This window comes from Armigeres subalbatus, chromosome 1, assembly GCF_024139115.2.
Source record: "Armigeres subalbatus isolate Guangzhou_Male chromosome 1, GZ_Asu_2, whole genome shotgun sequence".
NCBI classification, from domain to species: domain Eukaryota; kingdom Metazoa; phylum Arthropoda; class Insecta; order Diptera; family Culicidae; genus Armigeres; species Armigeres subalbatus.
In genome coordinates, this window is record NC_085139.1 from 14,308,661 (window position 1) to 14,326,613 (window position 17,953).

At 40.9% G+C, this 17,953-nt stretch overlaps 1 protein-coding gene across 2 annotated transcripts in view; it reads right to left on the reverse strand.

The window, feature by feature from the left end:
• Window positions 1-12,974, reverse strand: part of LOC134222151 (tubulin beta chain-like) — a 54,748-nt gene extending 41,774 nt beyond the window's left edge. Inside the window, exon 1 of one of the 2 annotated variants that reach the window (XM_062701305.1) lies at window positions 12,528-12,974. In XM_062701305.1, coding sequence (XP_062557289.1) covers window positions 12,528-12,584 — 57 coding nt within the window. In that variant the 5' untranslated portion in view covers window positions 12,585-12,974. The remainder of the gene's footprint in view (window positions 1-12,527) is intronic. The other variant, XM_062701298.1, reaches the window with a different exon arrangement.
• Between the last annotated feature and the right edge of the window lie 4,979 nt (window positions 12,975-17,953).

Consider the following 17,953-nt stretch of genomic DNA (forward strand, 5'->3'; position numbering starts at 1 on the left):
GCTGTCGCAAATTTAAGCGGATCACGCAGGCTATTTTTTTCAGACTACATTCTTGGTGAAATCGATTGGAGCAGCCAAAGAGGGTGGAGAGCTGTGGATAAGTCTTCTGTCGGGATTTTGTTCACTTAACTAATTCGGACATTAAAAAATCAGATTTGGTTCCAGTAAGTGCTACAAACATGGGCTGTTTATATGATCTTTCTTCATGCGAAAATCACGAGTCAAGTTGAGTAAATCGTGAAAACTAGAATTAAGATTCTTCAATAATTATCACTTTGAGAATATCTTCTGGAAACCCATCGTAAAATCCACCCGAAATTATTTCAAGAATTCATCCGAAAAATTCTACAGTTATTCAGCCAGGATTTCCTTCCCAAATTTCTCTGACTCTTTCAGATTTTTTGTTGAGAATAACTCCAGGAAGTCCATTGAGAAATTAATCAGAAATTTCATCGCAAATTCCCCCTTGGATTCATTCTAATGTTTATAAAATGTATAGGGATTTGAACCAGAAATTCCTTCGCGAATCTTCAGCGAATCTTCAGCAACTTCTTAAGAAATCCTTCAGGACGGACTCGATTCATTCTTTAAAGAACTCATTCGAATAAAACCACAAAAAAATCACTTTGGATTCCATCTGGAGGGATTTACCGGAGCAGTACCGGACAAAACCTTGGAGAAGCTTCTGGACGTAGTCCTGGAGAAACTTTTCGACGAAATTCCGGAGGAATACGGTGAGGAACTTCGTGACGAAATTTCAGAGGAACTTCCTGACGAAGTCCAGAAGAATTTCCGGACAAAATCCTGGATGCGTGGAGGACGACATCCCGGAGGAATTTCCGGACGAAATCCTGAACGAACTTCTATACGACATCGCATAGGAACTTCCGCACAAATTCCTGGAGGAACTTCCAGACAACATCCTGGACAGAGTGTAAAATAATCGAAATTTTTTGGTGAAGTCCACCTTGCCTCAATTGTCTGCTCACTTCCAGGCACATTTCTAGACCAACATTTGAAAAGGGCGTAACAGCCAAAAATTATTCCTTCTGATTCTTCTTCTACATATAAGGCTATATATGGGGACAAAGAATCAGAAGGAATAAATTTTGGTTGTTACGCCCTTTTCAAATGTTGGTCTAGATTTATAATCGCTCTGGACTTTCAATAGTCGGTTGAATATTAGATTGATTATCTGAAAATTGATAGATTATCTGAAATCTGAACAGGTTTCAAATGAGTAAAGTAATTTATCACATAGAACTGCACCCGATTTTCATCCGCGACGCACTTTCAACGGCAAACATCAACATAAACAATGCTAATTATGTTTTTCTGCACATCGTAAGCACACTCAGTGACAGTCGAATGAATAGTGCTGTCCAATGAGCAGCTCGAAGTAGCTCGAAGTTGTTCCCGTCCTGCTCGTTCTTTTTAGTCAACAAATGGGCATGAGCAGGACAGGGAGAAACTTCGAGCTACTTCAAGCTCTCATTGAACAGCACTAGGGATCCTATAATAGTGCTGTCAATGAGCAGCTCGAAGTAGCTCGAAGTTGTTCCTGTCACTCTCATGCCCGTTTGTTGACAAAAGAACGAGCAGGACGGGAACAACTTCGAGCTACTTCGAGCTGCTCGATGAACAGCAATAATGAGAGTATGCGAAAGCGGCCATTGTAAGCCAATCGAGTATTGAGAACTGTCAAAACGTGAGCCAAATGAACGTTGTTATTGTTGCAGATTGAGACGATGTTGAGAGGTATTGAGATAGATTTTAAGAAAAGTTTCATCGAATAAACTATTTGTTTTACTTTCGCGAGTAGAAGTAATCTAGTGTATGTATCGTGTTCGCTCATTTGTAATGCACTTTTATTTTAGGGACAATGCTTATTTAAACACTGTTAGTGGACAGACAAACATATCCCAAATTCAATTAATTGCATATTATTCGGCAACTCGGCCGTACGAAAACCATTTTTTGTTAAATATCTTGGCTGTGCATATGCACAGCATATGTTTTGAAATGGACAATTTGTATGAAATTAACGAAAAGAATCCACGTGTCTTGGAGGGACTCAAACCCTCAACCTCCTACTCTCTAGATAGGCGTGATAACCCCTACAACAAGACCACTTAAAGGTCCGTTTGCGGAAAAGCCATCAGAATCCGAGTACCAACCTCCACCGCGGTTAGCTCTTTTTTGCAAATTGAATGTCTTTCGGATGCTTGATTTGTCCAATCTTCACATGCGCTTTACTATTGTATATCCACAGCCAAGCGAGTGCACATTGTTTTATAAAACGAGAGGATCGCACTCCATGCCCCCCAGTAACTGTCTGGACGGGACGGTATAGAATGCGAATTCAATCGCACTCTGCTGTGCCAAAGGCTTGCTTGGCTAAAGCATTTGATGAGTTTGATTGCCTTTTACGTAAGCGGTCGCGTGTACTCAGACGACTAATGGCGGTGAAAGACCGTATATACAATAGTAAAGCGCATGGTGAGATTGGACAAATCAAGCATCCGAAAGATATTCAATTTGCAAAAAAGAGCTAACCGCGGTGGAGGTTGGTACTCGGATTCTGATGGCTTTTCCGCAAACGTGACCTGTTGTGGTCTTGTTGTGTAGGGGTTATCACGCCTATCTAGAGAGTAGGAGGTTGAGGGTTTGAGTCCCTCCAAGACACGTGGATTCTTTTTCGCAAATTTCATATCAATTTGTCCATTTCGAAACATATGCTGTGCATATGCACAGCCAAGATATTTAACAAAAAATATTCCAAATTGTTATCAAATGCAAAGTCATATACAAGCTTCAACATTTTGCGCTGCGGCAAGTGCTGGAAGCGTTTGCTAACAAAAGTAACAGCGTTGCTAAATCGCCTAGAAAAGTATTTGCACATCTCTCATTATAGGATCCCTAGACAGCACTAATGAGTTGGTGGAGTAGTCGTCTGACTATGGCATTCTAAGTTTTGAATTTTCATGCGATGTTTGTCTATATTCGGACCGAAGTTGCTTTATGAAGATGAATATTTTAAGCTCTGATCCTGGAGGAATTTCCGAACAAAATTCTGGTGGAACTTCCAGACGAAATCCTGGAGGCACTTCCCCATGAAATCTTTGAGGAATTTCCGGACGACATCCTGGAAGTACTTCCGAACGAAATCCTGAAGGAACTTTCGGACAAAATCCTGGAGGAACTTCCGGACGAAATCCTGGAGAAACTTCCGGATGACATCCTGGAGGAACTTCCGGAAGAATTCCTGGATGAACTTTCTAACGAAATCTCAAGGAGCCTTCGAACAAAATCCTGGAGGAACTTCCGGACGACATCGTGGAGGAACTTCCGGACGAAATTCTGGAGGAACTTCTGGAAGACATCCTGGAGGAAGACATCTTCCAGACGCAATCCTGGTGGAACTTCCACATGAAATCTTTGAGGAACCTCTGGACGACATCCTGGAGGAGCTTCCACACGAAATACTGGAGGAACTTCCGGATGAAATCCTGGAGGAACTTCCGGAAAAATTCTTGGAGATACTTGATGAACTTCCCATCAAACACGTGGAAAAATATTCCTAAGGAATTCTGAAGAAATTCCGCAGAGCAGTTTGTTTTCATCATGCCCCATCCACTATTAACTTGCACCAGCTTCGATCAATCACGGAGTAGCAACCATTGATATGTACAGTCAGTCTAAGCTTAAGTCTAAGCTAAGCTAAGCCAAGCTAAGTAACGAGCAGTTTGTTTTTATCAGTTACTATCCCGTTTATTTCTGCTGTAATCAACGCTGCTCTTTATCAGCTGCCAATATGCAGGTACACATTCATTGCAGAATTTTCCATTTTTTTTACAAATAAGTATAGAAATGGATTATCAGTGAAAGAAAAGTGAGAAATGTTTTAATAATAGGATAAAAGCAAGGTCGCTAAAAATTAATTTATTCGTCGAATGTAAGAAACGTTCGTACAACGTTTAATCACAGATAAAAGATATTGAGACTGGCATCCGATACGTGTGTAAACATCCGCAATCATTAATTCAAATGTATTTTTAATTGGGATCGCGTTTGGCAATCGATTGGAGATTGCGCAAGGTTAATTGTTATTGAAAACGCAGCCCGAATGCGGCTATCAAATGCATTGGCTGCATTTGACGGCTGTTAGTCAGCTGCGTCCGTATGTACTGCCGCTATCAGTTGAGTAGATGGCAGCAGTGGGCCAACGTATATCATTACAAAAGTTTGCACAGGATTTTCAATAAAATTTATTCTAGCCTAAATATCTGTTATCTGTGGTTTAAGGTTCCCCCAAACACACGCGATGCGACAGTCGCGACGCGATTCTATCGCTTGGCGACAGCGATTCTGTCGTCGTTCGTATGGAAGTGTAAATAGAACATTGCCTGCAGCGACCCAACGATAGAATCGCGGCGACTAGTTGCCGCCATCGCGGCGATGAAATCGCTTAGGTCTGGGGGAGCCTTTAATCAAAGTTGCTGTTGTTACTGTTAGAGGTCCCTTATTGCAACGTAGGTAAAATGTAAAACGTTTATTTATACACTGCACGGGCTGCTTTGCTTCTTTCTCACTGCAAAGAAATTTGAAAACAACAGGGCCAGTAAATGTCAAAATTTATTAAGAACGAAAGAGAAAGAGATTTTTCCATGCAGTGCCCTATAGAAGCGATGATGTTTACTTATAACACAGACAAACAGGCGTAACAGCATGAACAATTTTCTGAAAAATTCATCGTTCAATTGATTTATTACCACGTCGCGTGCATGTTACACGGAATGTTGTTTAGTGCGGGATGGGAAGTTCATTAGTGTAACATCTGTTTGTCTGGGCTAATAACGTTAACTATTAGACTTCTTAATAAGCTTTTTATTCGGGCTTAGAAAGCAAATTATTCCAACATAAGCATCATAATGAATTAGAAAAACAATCCAAGTTTAAGATTTTCGTTTCCAGCTAATTGTTCAATACGTATTTCGAAATGGAAAGAAATAGTTCGGCAACGCTTGTAAACGTATTGTTCAGATATATTACTATGGGTGGAACTGGTTGTAGCTGGTTACTGATGTCAAAAATATTTGCTCAAATTGTTATTCAATATTACATGCTATTCAGGTACGATTAATTTTATTGAAACTTTCTTATCGCAATAGGTTATCCTATAGATCATAAAAACATAGATAGAAAAGAAAAATATTTTTTCTGAGCCTTCAATGGGGTATGGGGCCAATTTTCGGCATAGTATCGATTTTTGTCATATTCTACAAAACCAACGGAATATGGTCAATTTTTGGCTTGCAATAAGCCTGTTTGATGCTGGATAAAATACTAATGGTCATATAAACTGTATATTCGTGTCACAGACAAATGGACGCAACACAGATTTCCTAAAATCATAAAAAAGCACTATCTGCTTCTGGTGTTGAAAATTCACTGAGTAGAACTTATTAAACCAACAAAGGAGGGTAGAACAGATTCAATTAGCGTCATATTGTGACATCAACGAAATAGAATTTCATTTATTTGATATTTCATTAGGATTTCTTTCTACCAAAGAATTATAAAAAGGTATTGTGACAAGGAGTTATTCAACACACTACTCATCCAACACGTTATGACACGTTCTGGTTAAATCTATAATTCGCTCCTATAATGTAGTAATGTCAAAATTATAAATTTTGAACAACTTCCCTTCTCACTGCGTAACGCTTTTTATATGATAGATGATTTTTCTTGAAATATGCGCAACGTTAAGACATAACCCTCCCCCTTAAAATGTTATGTAAATTGTGTTCGTCACCAAATTCAATTAAAGTGGCATTATTGAGTAACTCAGTTTTAAAATTTAAAATAAGAAGTTTACCAAAACACCTGATTAATCCCCCTAGCGGTAATGTTGTCTTTCTCGTACATTATAAGAAAATGTATTTTGGCCATAACTTTTGAGCCCATAGTCCGATCCAGCCTATTTTTAATAGGAAACAATGGAACAACGTTCTCTGACGAATGAAACTTGTTGCGCATGTAGTGTAGTGCATGTAGTGTAGTGCATGATGTTTTACTGCGGGGTATTGCGGGGTACCAAACTGTTTTGTTCGTTAAATATTGCGTAAAATATGCTTTTACAAAACTGCTAAAACCTAATTTCTAGACGAAGCTATTATTACAATATCAAGCCTATTGCATTACCTGTTTAAGAGCTTTGTAAAGATATATAAATATGTTACTTTTAAGACGAAAACATGGCAAAGCTGTCCGTTTTCCCAAAAAAACGTAAAAATATCATTTCTAGGAGCCCGAGCAGCACAAGTCAGACATAAATGGTTGCAGAAACTTGATTGTGACTAAATCTGGACACTTAACAGTCACAGTTACATTTGTGAAACATGTGTGCTGCTAGGGAGGGGCTAGTTTGAACGCCCCCCACCCCTCCCTGAAAAATCTAAAATATAAAAACCGTCCTGATCATAGAAATATAGGTTATAAGCTGTGTATTCATCACATTTGACTCACCCAAATCAAAAATTAACCTTTTGGTAGTTTTGGCCACTCCTTTATATGGGGCTGTCCTATTGTGCATTGGCTTCAAAAAATTATATTGTTCAGCATCTGTCTCACTAGTTTCCCGTGCGGAAATAGCGATATTTAGATGAAATTTCGAGGAAATTAGTTTGTTCAAGAAGGCGAGTGTTACAATGCGTTAAGCTTAAAAGTACATATCACTAAAAATCTCAGAACGTACACAATAAGTTTTTGTCGAAATTGTGAATTTAAAACGGTGTCAGGCCATTAGGCCGAAGGTAATTAGGCCGAATGGTCATTAGGCCGAATGGTCATTAGGCCGAACGGTCATTAGGCCGAATGGCCATTAGGCCGAATTAGCTAAAAGAAGCAAAAGGTTAAAAATTAGAAGTTCTTCCTTCACCTTACTCCTTCTTCCTTCTCCCTTCTTGCATCTTCCTTCTTCTATCTGTCTTCTTTCTTCTTTTTTCCTTCTTCCTTCTTCCTTCTTCCTTCTTCCTTCTTCCTTCTTCTTTCTATTCTTCTTTCTTCTTCCTGCTTCATTCTTCCTTTTTTTCTTCTTCCTTCTTTCTTCTTCTTCTTTCTTCTTCCTTCTTTCTTCGACCTTCTTCCTTCTTCTTTCTTTCTTCATTCTCCCGTCTGTCTTCTTCCTTCTTCTTTCTTCCTTCTTCTTTTTTCCTTCTTCCTTTTTCACTTTTCCTTCTTTCTTCTCCCTTTTTTCTCTTCCCCTATTTCTTCTGTCTTCTTTCTTCTTCTTTCTTCTCTTTTTTCCTCCTTCTTCTTCCCTCTTCCTTCTTTCTTCTTCCTTCTTCTTCCTTTTTTCTTCGCCATTCTTCCTTCTTCTTTCTTTCTTCATTCTCCCGTCTCTCTTCTTCCTTCTTCTTTCTTCCTTCTTCTTTTTTCCTTCTTCCTTTTTCACTTTTCCTTCTTTCTTCTCCCTTTTTTCTCTTCCCCTATTCCTTCTCTCTTCTTTCTTCTTCTTTCTTCCCTTTTTTCCTCCTTCTTCTTACCTCTTCCTTCTTTCTTCTTCCTTCTTCTTTCTCCATTATTTCTTCCTTCTTCCTTCTTCCTTCTTCCTTCTTCCTTCTTCCTTCTTCTTTCTTCCTTTTTCCTTCTTCCTTCTTTCTTTCTTTCTTAATTCTTCCTCCATCTTCCTTCTTTCTTTTTACTTCTTTCTACTTCGTTTTTCCGTCTTCCTTCTTCATCCTTCCTGCTTCTTTTTTTCTATCTTCCTTCTTTCTTCTTCCCTTTTCCTTCTACTTTCTTTTCCTCCCTTCTTCCTTCTTCTTTCTTCTTTCTGGCTTCTTCCACCTGTCTTTCTTCTTCCTTCTTCTTCCTTTTTTGTTTTTCCTTCTTCCTTCTTCTTTTTTCTATCTTCCTTCTTCCTTCTTTCTCTTTCTTTCTTTTTTCCCCCTTCTTTCCTCTTCCCTCTTCCTTCTACCTACTTTCTTCTATCTCACCTTTATTTCTTCCGTTTTCTTCCTTCTTCCTCCCGTTTTCCTTCTTTCTTCTTCCTTCATCTTTCTTCTTTCTTCCCTCTTCCTTTTTCCTTCTTTTATCTTCCATCTTCCTTCTTCCGTCTTCCTTCTTCTTTTTTCCTTCTTTTATCTTCCATGTTCCTTCTTCCGTCTTCCTTCTTCCTTCATCCTTCTTATTTCTTCCTTTTTCCTTCTTCCTTCTTCCTTCTTCCTTTTTCCTTCTTTCGTTCTACTTCTTCCTCACTTCGCACTACTCACTTCTCACTCCCCAGTTCTCATTCGGCCTAATGGCTATTTGGCCTAATGACCATTCGGCCTAATGGCCTTCGGCCTAATGGCCTTCGGCTGAATGACCTTCGGCCTAATGACCCAGCATCATTTAAAACACAGGAGTATTTTCATTGATGCATGCCAATCAAAAGATAAGACTTTGTTTCGGCTTAATTGAGCCGTTAAGCCCATTTCGAATTTCTCTTTCATAAATAAGACCTTTATCTTTGAAATTGTGTCATTTCCGCCCGTATCGAAACTGTATTTCAATAGATATAAGCATATATTGGGAAGCGCTTCCTCTAGGGGTACAAAATAGGACAGTTACCCTACTTAGCCTAAAAGAATATTTTTTAGGATTTTACACTGGTTTGATAAAAGGTCAATGTCCTTGTAAATATCACCTTAAAATCATTGGACAGCTTCAACATGATGTACACTCCCGGCCAAAAGTTTGGGTTCACCCTTGAAAAATATAGGCAAAAAATTTTGGCCGTATTTTCGCCATCTTACATCCAATTTAGGGTATTGTTAGGTCAATACAAAGAATAAGAGTAGATCTTGCATTGTAGGTATTTTAAACTTACAAATTTCATTTTTTATGTGCTAAAATATTACATTAAGATACACATTTTTATTAAATTTATGTGGTAAAAATATGTTGATTTTTCTCAAAATTGAGCTCACACAATTTCGAAATCATCATTCTTGATACCAGTCGTGCAGAGGGAAGAAGGCGCGAAGTCGACCCTTCCCACCTTCCGAGGACATAGGGCGTGGTAAGGCCACCTGGAAAGCTGGCAACGCGCTGGCACGATACCATGGTGTTCTTCTAAAAAGCGAGTTACGATGTTCGGTGCTGCAAGGACACGCAACTAACCTCGAGGGTGCGTTATGCACTGGCCCCCTTTTGAAGCATTACTTTCTGGTTGTACCGAAGGGACTATGGGCTTGGCGGCAATGGAAACGATTTAGCGGGTCGGGGATGTCGTCCTGCCTCCCTCGGTGATCCCTAACCCCGCACTTCCTGGTCACCCCAGAATGTCTGTCGAGCAGATTCCCCTTCCATTGCTTAGGAAGAAGAAAAAATTCTGAATGGGAAAAAGGCCCGTTAATGTAAAGGTGTTCACTCCCATAGTGATTTATCAATACATACTGTATATAATACGGCATATGATAAAGAGGATAGGTCACAATAGATCTACATACTGGTCGCAGCGGTATTAAAGTATGAACTGAACCGATCGGCGTGAAAATTTGTATGCAGGATTTTGTAGGCCCGGGGAAGATTTTTAAGCTGGTTTGGCACCACACTCCCCTCTGGAAGGGGGGACCCATATAAATGAAACATAAATCCTTGGAAAACTCAACATTTTTTGAGACCGAAACATTTTTCTATGGTGATTTGAAACAATTCCCTTTTTAAAAAGGGGGGCTGTCATACACATCTATATATAACTAGTCGACCCGGCAGACGTTGTCCTGCATAGTAGGCGAAAAAGCGCGTTGTGAACTTCCTTTGCGAAATTCCCATACGAATCTTTGTTTTAGTTATTCATAATTTACTCGACCATATTCGCGATTTTCGCTTAAGGAAATATCATATAAACCCGTCGGAAACGATAACGAACATATCTGCTGAAGGAATGAAGAGAATTCATCCAGCCGTTTTCGAGTTATGCGGATACGAACACAGACCATTTCATTTTTATTATATAGATCAGAGCATTAATGAATAAAGCTTCCAATGAATGATTAAGTTTTTTATGATTAAATCATTCAACTCTATGATTAAAGATTATGATTAATGATTTAATCACTTTTGACAATGATTAATGATTATGATTAACGATCAAATTAATTTTTGACAATGATTAACGATTTTGATTAATGAATAAAACGTTTTTAGTAGGATTAACGATTATCGATCGTGATTAAATGCTGACAGAATATGTATATGATTAGTGATTAAAGATCAGTATGATTAATGATTATGAATAATGAAATTGAATGGTTTGCATAGTGATCAATGATCAAGTACCATTTTAACCAAATTGGGTTATTGAAAGGTATTAATATTATATGATTATGAATAAAGATTGATGATTAAAAGCGATGTAAGCGATGATTAAAATTGATGATTAATGAATAAACTCAAAACAATTATGAATATTATTAAGGATTATGATCAAATTTAAAATTCTATGATTAAGGATTAGTGATTAATGATTGAATCATATTTTTTTGTATGATTATGATTAATGAATAATGATTAAATGATAAAAAATGATTAAATAATGATTAAATGATTAAATAACCCATTATTCATTAATCATGATTAAATCTATGGTTAATCACTAATGCTTTGTACATAGAGTTGATTGTCTCGGAAACTACTGAACCGATCAGTGTGAAACTTTGAATACAGGTTTCTTTTGGGCCGAGGAAGTTCTTTAGATGGCTCCCAATTCCGGAAGTTAGGGGGGAGGGGTTCTCGGGAGCGTTTGGAGATACTTGACAACTAATCAGGCAAATGGAATAAAATTTGGCGTTTGGAGGTATTTGAAGGACAGAAATGTTTCTATAGAGATCTCATCCTCTTCTATAAATGAAACTCAAATTTCTACATAACACGAAAACTTATATTTAAAATAAACACAAATTTTCCATGTGCAGGTTTTGGAACATCTTCCAGAGCAATATTGAAGAAATCCACTGCATCGTTGACGCTGATAGTCGATTAGATAAATTGCCAGTCAATTTCCACAAGTGCATTGTTCAGTGCAGCATAATCAACACGACGAAAGTCCAGAGAGTAGTCTTCAGATATGATTAATAAAATATAAGATATGTATAAGAGATCAATTGACAATATCAATATTTTGCCCTAACATATCATGAGGAGATCAAGTTATGTTTGTTTTTTGTAAGAAGTGATCAATATCATGTGCCATTAGTTTGTTCTTATCCATATCATATTTTGATATTGTTGTCTGTTCTTTTATCTCTTACATCAATCAAGTCCATATCATGTTTTGTTATTCTGTTAATGGTTTCTGCCCGGCTTGTGTACAAGATAACAATCATAAAAAAGCAACTTTGATAATTTTAGAAAATATGGCCGCCGCAAGTTGGAGAGAGGCGGTGAATGCACTGGATAGCACGCGTTTCTTGTTTTGCGGATAATTTTTGCTCATCTACTGTATTTTTCTTTCATTTTATTTCAAGGCACATTATTATGCGAAACTGAACATTGTATCACTCTCCTTTAGTAGGTAGCATTACGATCACACAATCTTCACATCCATTTTTATTGTACAGGAAAAAGCTTAGTGCAATTGATTGTAATCAAGTCGAAAAAGATTTGTGAGGTTATAACTTATAACTTAAAATGATCAAAATAACTAACAGGTTTGCGAGCAATTTAGTTTTTACAGCTCCATAACTTCTTAATTATAAACACAGTTGAATGCATCATACGGGATACAACATTGCTCACGGCATTGAATACTACTGTGTGATCCGTTATATTAATCCGTTATTAAAACGAGCATAAACTCAATTATGTGTGACCGATCCGTAGCGTGCCATTAGTGGTGACGACGGTGAGATTGAATTCGAAATAAGCCACCGGCACCGGTCGGTACTCGGCACCATAAGCGTAAAATTGAAAATGCAACTGGGCTTTCCCATAAAAAGATGCAAATAGAGCGTATCTTGCGGATTGGATTTAGTATGTACCGTTCAGATTTAATCAAGGTTCCATGAGCACGAACACAAAAACTGTCCGCCAGAGTGTGCGGCAGCTTTAATTGAAAGTGAGCAAGACAACTTTTCAGTGTGCCGTGTCACCCTCCTGCAAGGAGCTTCAATTTTCTACATCATGGTGTGAACCGCTTTGACGCAATGCCGCACAAGTCGCTTGCTGATTTCGGTCCAAATTAGGCAAAAACTAGATAAGATATCAGTCCTTTACTTCGAGGTTTGCTTCAATGGAACCGTCTCTGAACGTTGGCCGCTTATGCAATCGCAGCTCGGCTATGGCCTTCTTGCGCACCGTCTCCCACTGTACTGCCGCCGCTACTGGGTGACTCAAAAATAGAAATTCAGTCCATATTTATTTTATGGTAGGTTTCAGCCGTCTTGAATATCACTGTCCCTTTGAATCCGACACGGGATTGAACCACCCAGGTGGGCCACGTTTCACCTTTAACACCCCATGCCTTAGCAAACACACACCTTTGATCCGATCTGATTTCCGCACTGGCCGGCCTGCAGATGCACAATTTCTCTCATGATGACGGCGACGACGATGACCACAATTACCGGAGCAGATAGTAATTAGATTAGCGCTTTGCAGTACACACTTGGGCGCACACTCGACGGTTCACACAACTGGCGGATGGGTTGTTCTACTCGCGACCGATCGACTCAGACTATTCGACGTTTTTCCTTCGCTCGCGCGCGCGGAACACTCTTTGGGGCGTTTGTGTGTTCTAATTCTATTATTGGGTTAGGAGAATGTCGTCTGCCCCAATACCTGCGCACACTATCTGTACGAGCTGAGTCGTGTCGGCTGATGGTATGATGCTTTCTACGTCCGCGTACAAACTGACTGATAACTAAGCGCCAACACGCGCGCGAGAGCAGGGAAAGAAGCCGTAAGCGCGCGCGTTCACTTGGGGGTTTGCTACTCGTTTGAAGCAAAAGCCGGCAACGAAGGCCGGCCACAAAGCGTATGCTGAGTGCACTCGGATGGAATGAATTTTCTTTTCACTCCACTACACTTCATTTTAACACGCTTTTACTAAGTCTTGCACCGATAGAGATAGTTGGAGAGTGTAGCGCAGTGGATAGGGTGACCAATTTTGCATATATTTAGCCTTGCTTCTGATATACATACACTTGCGTACGCTTCGGGTTAAACACGTGAATTAGCTTCGTTGTGAGTAGTTCTCGCTCGCAATGCCACGCCGGTTGTGCATTGCCCATCATCACAGTAGGCAAGAAAGCGCAGAGCGTGCAAATGGTTGAATGAAAGCAAAGAGTTTGTTGTTTTGGTGCAGTGTACGCAGTTAACTTATAATTTGTCGCCTTGCATTGCTTTTTATGTAGAAACTGTGTCATTTGAATACCTACTACAAAATATTTAGTCAATTATTGGAGACGGCTTAAACCTCGACAGTCAAAACATGTTCAACACTTTGAAACTTTTACCCTGAAAGATGTCTATTAGAGTGATTCTAATTTTGACTTTTTAGCTTCCCTATTTTTAAACGATTGTTTTTGTCATTTTAATAGATCTACTAAATTTTTAGCTAATTTGGATGTAATTTAAATGTGCTCGCTTCATTTGAAGATTGTATGGAAATTGTTATGAAAATTACCCAAATGGCCCATAAACTATTTGAATATAATCAATGCATTAACTTCATAAAATACTTCTTAAGCTGAAAGCCAGTTGTTGTTGCGAAACGATCTGACTTTTGTAAGCAAAGTTATAAAGAGAACTAAAATTCTCATTATTGATATTGATGCTAATCTTTTACATGTTAAACGGAATTTCCAAATCAGTATTTCCGTAATAAGTTTTTGTGCCTTCTAATCACTCTAATGTCTATGCTTCTGTTGAAAAAGTTGCACTTATGTTTTGGCATTTATCCAAACGCAAAGTAACGGAACGGCAGGTTTTGACTGTTATTCATTTCATTGTCATTTATTTAGTCTACGTCTAAACAGAAAACACTGAATCAACAATTTGACACCACAATACACGGTTCGAGGCCGCATCTCTCCATCCTCGAATACGCCCTATGCTGGCTAAGTCGTTTTGAAGGTGGTCTGCCCATCTCGCTCGCTGCGCTCCACGTCGTCTCGTCCCTGTCGGATCGGAAGCGAACACAATCTTTGCATGGTTGCTGTCTGGCATTCTTGCAACATGTCCTGCCCATCGTACCCTTCCGGCTTTAGCTACCTTATGGATACTGGGTTCGCCGTAGAGCTGGGCGAGCTCGTGGTTCATTCTTCGCCGCCACATACCGTCTTCTTGCACACCGCCAAAGATGGTCCTAAGCACCCGTCTCTCGAATACTCCGAGTGCTTGCAAGTCCTTTTCGAGAATTGTCCATGTTTCATGTCCGTAGAGGACAACCGGTCTTATTAGCGTCTTGTACATGACTCATTTGGTGTGGTGGCGAATCTTTTTTGACCGCAGTTTCTTCTGGAGCCCGTAGTAAGCCCGACTTCCACAGATGATGCGCCTTCGTATTTCACGACTGACATTGTTATCAGCCGTTAGCAAGGATCCACCAGTCCAACTTTTGTTGCTTCACGTTTCAGGCGGGTGTACAGTTCTGCCACCTTTGCAAATGTTCAGCCGACAATGTCCATGTCATCCGCGAAACAAATAAATTGACTGGCTCTGTTGAAAATCGTACCCCGCCTGTTACACCCGTCTCTCCGCATGACACAGCGCAATGTTGAACAACAGGCACGAAAGTCCATCACCTTGTCCTAGTCCCCGGCGCGATTCGAACGAACTAGAGTGTTCGCTCGAAATCTTCACACAGTTTGGCACACCGTCCACCGTTGCTTTGATCATTCTGGTAAGCTTCCCAGGGAAGCTGTTCTCGTCCATAATTTTCCATAGCTCTACGCGGTCTATACTGTCGTATGCCGCCTTGAAATCAACGAACAGATGATGCGTTGGGACCTGGTATTCACGGCATTTTTGAAGGATTTGCCGTACAGTAAAGATCTGGTCCGTTGTCGAGCGGCCGTCAACGAAGCCGGCTTGATAAGGGAGCGTCCGCGAATTACGTACCGCTTAGAGGGGGAGGGGGGTTGAGCGAAATGTGACGATCCATACAAAATTTTCAGATGTTTCATACAAAAAGTGTGACATAGGGGGGAGGGGGTTGAAAATGCCCAATTTTTGCGTTACGTAATTAATGAATCTTTTCTAAAATCCCACGAACTCATTCACTAATTATTATTATTATAGAGTTTTGGCACTTCCTCAGCAAGCGTGCTGGGAATTTTCACGTACCCCGGGCAATCTGAATGCCAAAGGGGATTAGGCTCTGTGGATCTCATTGACTTTGGTTGACTCATTGGTTGACCTAAAATCCTATAATAAACGTTTGCACCGGATGTATTAGTTATGGTGGTTCAGGAATCTTCTTACGATGCTGCAAGTTCCAAGAACCACTGTCTTTTGGATGCTATGGAGGTTATGAGATAGTTCCAGCTCTCCTAAGGATCTCAGAAGAGATTTCGGGACGATTCCGGTTGCTGAGATAACAACCGGAATTATACGCACGTCCTCCAGGTGCCACATCTGCTTCAACTCCTCCGCCAAGTCGTGGTACTTCGTTATCTTGTTGGAGAATGTTGTTTGGACATTATGGTCTAGCGGTACAGCAATGTCGATGAGGGTTACCCGCTTCATCCTTTTGTCGTAGACCACAATATCGGGCCGATTGGCACGAATGAGGACATCCGTTATGATCTCGCGATCCCAGTACAGCTTCACGAAACTATTTTCCAGAACCGGGATAGGCACATATTTGTAGTAGGCGACAAACTGGTTAACCAAGTTGTGCTTTAAAGCAAGCTGTTGGTGCACAATCTTGGCTACTTCGTTATGACGACCGAGATAGGCTGAATCAGCTAAGGCTGAACACCCGGACACGATATGTTCGATCGTCTCCCCTACTGAATTGCACTTCCTGCAGCGGTCCTCCACGTTTTCGTGCAATATATAGTGCCGATAGTTCTTCGTCGCAATTACCCGGTCCTGGATGGCTATATATTCCAGTTCCAGTTGATGGGGGTGCGTCCCATGTAACTCCTTCTGCTTCCACGATGCGATCATCTCGTCGACAGATTTGATGTCGCAATTCAGCTGATAGTCCTCCTGCGCCAGATGCAGGGCACTGAATCCGTGGTCAGCTTCACACACAGCGCGATAGATTTCGTGGCGGTTCTGGCTTTCCACGAAGTATCTTCGCAACTGCTGGATCTGGGAAACACATAGTGTTTGTATATCGGTGACGCCTCTTCCTCCTACTGTACGTGGCAGGGTGACTCTCTCAATGGACGATTTTGGATGGCGCATGCGATGCTTAGTGAACGCCACTCGTACTGCTCATTCTAACGCCTCCAAATCAGTCTTGGTCCACTTCACCACCCCGAAACTGTATGTCAACAAGGGCACAGCAAACGTGTTTATCGCCTTCACCTTGTTGCCGGCCGACAAGAGGCTCTTCAAAATACCGTTGACACGATGCAAGAACTTTTCCTGCAGCTCTTTCTTGATCGTCGTATGGCGAATTCCTTTCAGTTGCAGGAAACCTAGGAACTTGTACGTTTCGCCTTCAACCATGTTTCGAATCTCCTCCTGTTCGTTGACGCGGAAACTGTCGGCATCCACCAGGTGACCCCGGTGTAGATGTATGGATCGACATTTATCGATACCAAACTCCATCCGGATGTCGTTGCTGAATACCGTTACAAGCCGCAGAAATTGGTGCAGCTTCTCCACAGATTCCGCAAACAGCTTCAAGTCGTCTATAAAGAAGGTATGGGTAATGTTTGTACTCCTTTCCCCACTCTTCAAATGATAGCCATAGTTGTGTTGGTTGAGTAGAGCACTCTAAGCTAAGAGGGTTCATGGCAAGGCAAAATCATAGAGGACTAAAGGTATCGCCTTGGAATATGCCACTCCTGATGCTGAGAGTCCTGGACCGTAACACCTTTTCTCCGTCGGTAATGTGTAGGGATGTGCTCCACATCCCCATAGCGTGCTGCATTAGCCTGATGACGTTACCGTCTATCTTATACAACTGCAGTACCTTAAGAAGGTACGAGTGAGGTACTGAGACGTATGCCTTTTTATAGTCGATATACGCCATGGTTTCTTTGCTTGTGGGTGGCCTGCATAACAAGGACTGCATCAATGGTGACCTGATCCTCGCAGCCTCGAGTGTTGCGTCGACAAAGTTTTTGTCCCTCGGTCATCAGGTTGTTGACGTTGCAATGGTTCTGCACCCTCCTTGCTATTACCGATGACAGCACTTTGTACAGACTGGAAAGACACGTTATTGGTCTGTACTTGGCTGGGTTCAAAGTGTTCCGATCCTTCGGCAGAAGATAAGTGACACCCCTAGTGATGAATTCCGGTAGCTGCCCGGGGCTATCTAGTACCGTGTTGAAGCATTCCGCCATCCGCCCGTGGACCGTTGTGAGTTTTTTATACCAGAAATTATGCACAAAATCGGGTCCTGGTGCAGCCCAATTCCTGGTATACCGAGTAGCCTCACGTATGTCTTGGGCGGTCACGTTGATAGCGGTCATGTCTCCAATTCCACCACAATATTGCTCTTCTTCTGCCATCCACACCCCATCGCCGTTGTGTATGACGGGGTTCTCCCATAGATTGGACCAAAACTGCGTGACTTCTCCAATCTCCGGAAGGCCCTCGCCAAAGTCGGCTTTGTCGTTTCGGATGTGGTTGTAGAACTCTCTTTCGTTGATGTTGAACATTCGATTTTGCTCCTTCCTCTTCGAACATTCTCCATAACGTCGCAGTCGTTTAGCAAGAGCACTCAACCGCTGTACATGGGTGTCGAGGATCTCAGTTATGTTCGCCTCGGTGAGATCAC